The 5250-nt window shown below is 32.2% G+C and overlaps 1 protein-coding gene across 1 annotated transcript; it reads left to right on the top strand.

Annotated features, from left to right (window-relative positions):
- Nucleotides 1-1110: 1110 nt before the first annotated feature.
- LOC131662477 (probable receptor-like protein kinase At2g42960) lies at nucleotides 1111-4885 on the top strand. The gene is made up of 8 exons (XM_058932270.1): nucleotides 1111-1665; nucleotides 2004-2729; nucleotides 2816-2920; nucleotides 3181-3303; nucleotides 3439-3609; nucleotides 3700-3829; nucleotides 3926-4135; nucleotides 4237-4885. Exons 2-8 carry the CDS (start codon nucleotides 2071-2073, stop codon nucleotides 4363-4365), a joined length of 1527 nt encoding a protein of 508 aa, XP_058788253.1. The 5' UTR covers nucleotides 1111-1665; nucleotides 2004-2070; the 3' UTR covers nucleotides 4366-4885.
- The last annotated feature ends 365 nt before the right edge of the window (nucleotides 4886-5250 follow it).

Genomic DNA, 5250 nt, shown 5'->3' with positions numbered 1-5250 from the left:
AAAAATAAATACAAAAAGATAGAAGAATCCAATGAAATATTTCATTTATAATAAACATTAAACAAATTTATTGAAATTTTATGATGATGCTATATGGAAATAAAACTGAAAATATCACTAAAAGTCTTTTGATCGTTTAGTCAGGAAATTATCTCATATAATTAATACACTAGAAAATTCACAAATTAATTGCATTAATTTTGATAATAAATTTGTTTGACTTCTAGATTAAGTTAGTATGATTTCACATTTATGTACTAAAGAACAATTAGTATTTCTTCTCTATACAAATTTTCTTTTCTTTTTCTTTTCATGTCAATATAGAGTTTTCAAGTTTTAATTTATAAATTATATTCTATTGAACACAATTTAATTAATAAAATGCTACAAACACCTTTCAATTATAAAAGGGGGTAATTTAGTAAGTAAATAAGGCCATCAATAAATTATTTAATTAACATCAAATGCAATTTAATCAAATTATTTTAAAAATAGTAAAATTTATTTGAGTTTTAACTAATAGAAAATGAATTTATGGGCACTTTGTTTTTCTCATAATAATTTCAAAATTGTTTGATACTTCATCTCATTGCTTTAATTAATTAGACATATAATATACAATTTTTTAAAGTATAAGTAATTGTCCATAATTAGATTACATAATTATAATTATCAATATTTTATAAAAAATTTGAGCACTTTTCTACTCAATAAAAAAGCTTTTAATTTAAAAATTTGTAAATAGATAAAATTAATAATTATAATAAAATATAAAAATAAATAACTTAATATACAATCTTTTAAACCAATTAATTAATAACAGTCACGTCTCATTTATTTATCTTTAAAAGATAAAATTCTAACAACTATTTAAAAAAAATCTATTTAACAAAAAAAATTATCATCTATAAAATCTCAAAATCAATTAAACTTATTTAGAATCACTTTTGACTATTCTAAAAATTGAAAAGAAAATTAATTAATTAATTAATTAATTATTAGTACAATTAGTTCAAAAGATGTCATGAATGGTTATAACACTTGTAAGCCTCATGCCAAGCTAGATTTTGTTTGGACTTTGAGGACTTCATCCTTGCTAGATTTTGAGGTTGACTGTCTAGTCTCTCTTTCTCTCTCTAATCTCTCTCTTTCTCTCTCTACACCTTATTAGTTATTGTTTCAACTTATTCATTACACTTTTTGCTAACAGCTATAAATGCACACACCTATTTTGCTTTATCTTTACTGTTTCTCTCTCTCTTTCTGTGTTTCCTCCATTACAAACCAAGCTTCCTTTCCACCTTTGTTTAAGGCCCCACAATCATCTTCCTCAACCACACTTCCACTATCCACCAAACCCTTTTCCCTTTTTTCTTCTTCACCATTTTCTCTCTCTGTATTTTTCCATTTTCCATTAAAAATCACATTTTTTTCTTTTCTTTTTCATCTTATCCTTATTTCTCATTGACCCATTTTCACTCATAACCCCTTCTAGCTAAAACTCTAAAAAAAAGCTTTTTTTTTTTTTTTTGTAATTTTGGATTATAGGGTTTGGTTGTGTTCTTTTGTTGCTTAGCAACAAGATCTTTTTGTTTTTTTTTTTTTTTGTTTTTTATAGGTGATGAAGGAAGAAGATCAAAGAGGGTAACTTAGATCAATACAAAGGTGATTGCTTTGTCTTTCTGCATCACTTTTTGAATAATTTATTTCATTTTGTTTTGCTTGGTTCATAAGTGATGTTATACTAGTGTACTTTTCTGATTGGAGTGATATGGATGCAAATGTGTTTTTAATTTGATTTGTTGAATGTTTGAAGCATCACATTACTTTTTGGTTTTTAATGGTTACTACTTAGTTGAATTGTTCATTTTGTTTTTTCTATTGTTTATTGTTCATGATGATTGAGTACAAGAACTAAAAACTGAAAAGTTTCATGTAAATTCCAATGTTCTGGTTTGGATTTGTGTATAAATACTTTGTAGTGTTTTTTTTCTTGTACACAGATTGGAATGTGTTGATTATACCATCAGAAGAGTGTGGAGGATAAAGATTGATTTGTAGTATCCAATTATGTCTTCCAACTTTTCTTTGAATGTCGAATTGTCGAAGAAAACATCGGTTTGGGGTTTAAGGCTATGGGTTTTGATTGGAATATGTGTTGGGGCATTCATAGTTCTAATTCTTTGTATAGTATCTACATGGATACTGTTCCGGAGAAAAACAAGGAGATCGAGATCCGTAGATAAGTACTCGATATCGCAAATACCTCACGATTCGAAGGATATCAAAGTTGACAAGGTTGGAGTGAATCCGTCGTCTCATGATGAACTAGAGAGTGTGTCTATTGACGTTCACGATAATGCGGCAAAGGATAAGAATTTTGATTCAGATAAGTTGTTTGTTCATTTAAGCAAATCAAGTGAACCTGATAATATTAGTAGGTGTAGCTCGGTTTATCATCACGATAGAGGGTTAAGTTTGATGTCGATAGAAGATGGAAATCTTGGGACTGTTAAGAAGCAGTATACGGTAACTGCGTCTCCTCTGGCTGGCTTGCCTGAGGTTTCTCATCTTGGGTGGGGCCATTGGTTCACACTAAGAGATCTCGAACTTTCGACTAACCGTTTTGCCCCGGAGAATGTGATTGGTGAAGGCGGATACGGAGTTGTTTACAAGGGAAGATTGATCAATGGATCTGAGGTGGCAGTGAAGAGACTTTTTAACAACTTGTAAGTGCAATTTACGGTAACATTATTAGTTTTTTTTTCCGTGGCTTTTGAGATTCTTTCTTAAACAATATCCTATTTCTTTATAGGGGACAAGCAGAGAAAGAATTCAGGGTCGAAGTCGATGCTATAGGCCATGTCAGACATAAAAACCTTGTGCGCTTACTTGGATTTTGCATAGAAGGAGTTCACAGGTAAAATTAGTGTTCTATAATGTTTCCAAATTGCTACTCGATTACATTTCGTACTTTGGGTTTGCGACTATCTTTTCTTTTAGGTAAAATTTGAAATGTGCGTCCGCGTCCGCTAATCCTAGCTCAACTGGCAGAAGCCGGTATTGCTAGGTTGGAATGTGTGTTTGAGTTTCCAATGGTTACTACCGCTTCGTCTACGGACAAAAAAAATTAAATGTGCTTCTTTCTTTCATTATCAATTTAGTTTCGCTGATTTACAGGTTGCTTGTGTATGAGTATGTGAACAATGGTAACTTAGAACAATGGTTACACGGGGCAATGAGACAACATGGGGTACTCACATGGGAAGCTCGCATGAAAGTTATTCTCGGCACAGCCAAAGCGTAAGTTTAACATGAAAAATTAGAAATTTGGAACTTGTTAAACATTTCTGGTGTCTTATAGTACTTGCTATGTTAGTTTCAGCATGGACCTTTTCCGGCGAATTAAAATTCCTGTTTAACTGTTATTTGTGGCAGGCTTGCTTACTTACACGAAGCGATAGAACCAAAAGTTGTTCACCGGGATATAAAGTCTAGCAACATTTTGATCGATAGCAAGTTCAACGGAAAGGTTTCTGATTTTGGTTTGGCCAAACTTTTGGATTCAGGAGAAAGTCACATAACTACCCGAGTAATGGGAACATTTGGGTATGCTGATTTTTTCATTACCTTTCAAATTTAATTAAACAGTTTCGTATGGTTTCGTATATAGGAGCTTACTTTGGTTCTCCATTTCAGTTACGTTGCACCGGAATATGCTAACTCCGGCTTGTTAAATGAGAAAAGCGACATTTACAGCTTTGGTGTTCTCCTACTCGAAGCAATTACCGGAAGAGACCCTGTAGACTATACACGTCCTACCCACGAGGTTTTAAATACGCGTCTTTGTATTCCATCGAACACGATTTTGATGATACCGTTGTGTTTCATATAGTTGATCAAATTTTGATTATCTCTACGGCAGGTGAATCTTGTTGAATGGCTCAAGATGATGGTGGGGACAAGGAGGGCCGAGGAAGTTGTGGACTCAAGCATTGAAGAGAAACCGCCGACACGTGCTTTAAAGCGCGCTCTCCTTGTTGCATTTAGATGTGTCGATCCTGAGGCTGAGAAGAGACCTAAAATGAGTCAGGTTGTGAGGATGCTTGAAGCCGACGAATATCCGTTCAGAGAGGTTCCTTTCATTATCTTATCTTCTCATATATTAACCTTCTACCGCAGAACTCCAAATCTTTTAAATGCAATAGTTAGTTATAAAATTGTTAACACTTTCAGGATCGGAGAAATAGAAAAAGCCGCGGCGTCAGCATGGATATTGAATCCATTAAGGATAACTCCGGTCCTTCGTATACCGATAAGATGAAAGGTTCAGAAGAATGCGCGACGGAGACACCTCAAAGGTAGAATTGAGAACCACATGACTTAGTGTTAGTTTTGTACAGATGTTGCTGTGTCATGTGCCAATCTCCTTAGAAGAACATGATTGCTGTTGTGTTTGTTGATGGAGAGAGAGAGGTGATAAGAAAAAACTTGATATTTGGTTTCATTATCCTTTGATTTTTCTTTTAAGTTATATGTATATGCTACAAAAAGTATCTAATGAGTTTATGATGTCTTTCTTTTAAATTATTTTATTTTATTTCAAGTTCACACTTAACTCTACAACTACAAGTAGGAATAAGAATATAGATTCCAAGTTCTTTCCACAAGATCTTTAAATCAAAGTAAAACTTAGCTACTGGCCTAGAATCTAGTTGTGTTCCATATATTTCTTGCATTACTTCAGAAGAAGTGCTTTTTGAGATTTGTCCAAACATCAAGTTGAGGATCTACAGGATGAGAAGTTCCTGCAATGCTGGAAGCTCGTGGAGACATTTCATGGGCCCTAGATATATCAGTACACATGTCTACACTCAATATTTTGGTAAAGAGATTTTCTGTACAGACCCCTAGGGGAGAACCTCAAGCGAAAATCCAAAAATATATATATATATATTTTTTCAGATTTTCCTAGAATTCGAAGATGCATCTCTGAAAAAAATTGGGATTTTGATTATTTCGGAGATGCATCTCCGAAACACTAAAAAATTTAGGATTTTGATTAATTCGGAAATGTATATCCGAAAAAAACCCCAAAAAATGGTCAGAGATTTTTTCAAATATGCATATCCGAAAATATTTCAAAAATTAATTTTTTTTGAGATATTGATTAATTCATATATTATAAATTGATATAATTTATAAGTTATTAATAATAATAATAATAATAATAATAATAATAATAATAAA

Source organism: Vicia villosa, linkage group LG3 (genome assembly GCF_029867415.1).
Source record: "Vicia villosa cultivar HV-30 ecotype Madison, WI linkage group LG3, Vvil1.0, whole genome shotgun sequence".
NCBI lineage: Eukaryota > Viridiplantae > Streptophyta > Magnoliopsida > Fabales > Fabaceae > Vicia > Vicia villosa.
Note: the sequence above shows the minus strand (reverse complement) of the source record. Positions and strands in the feature narration are given on the sequence as shown.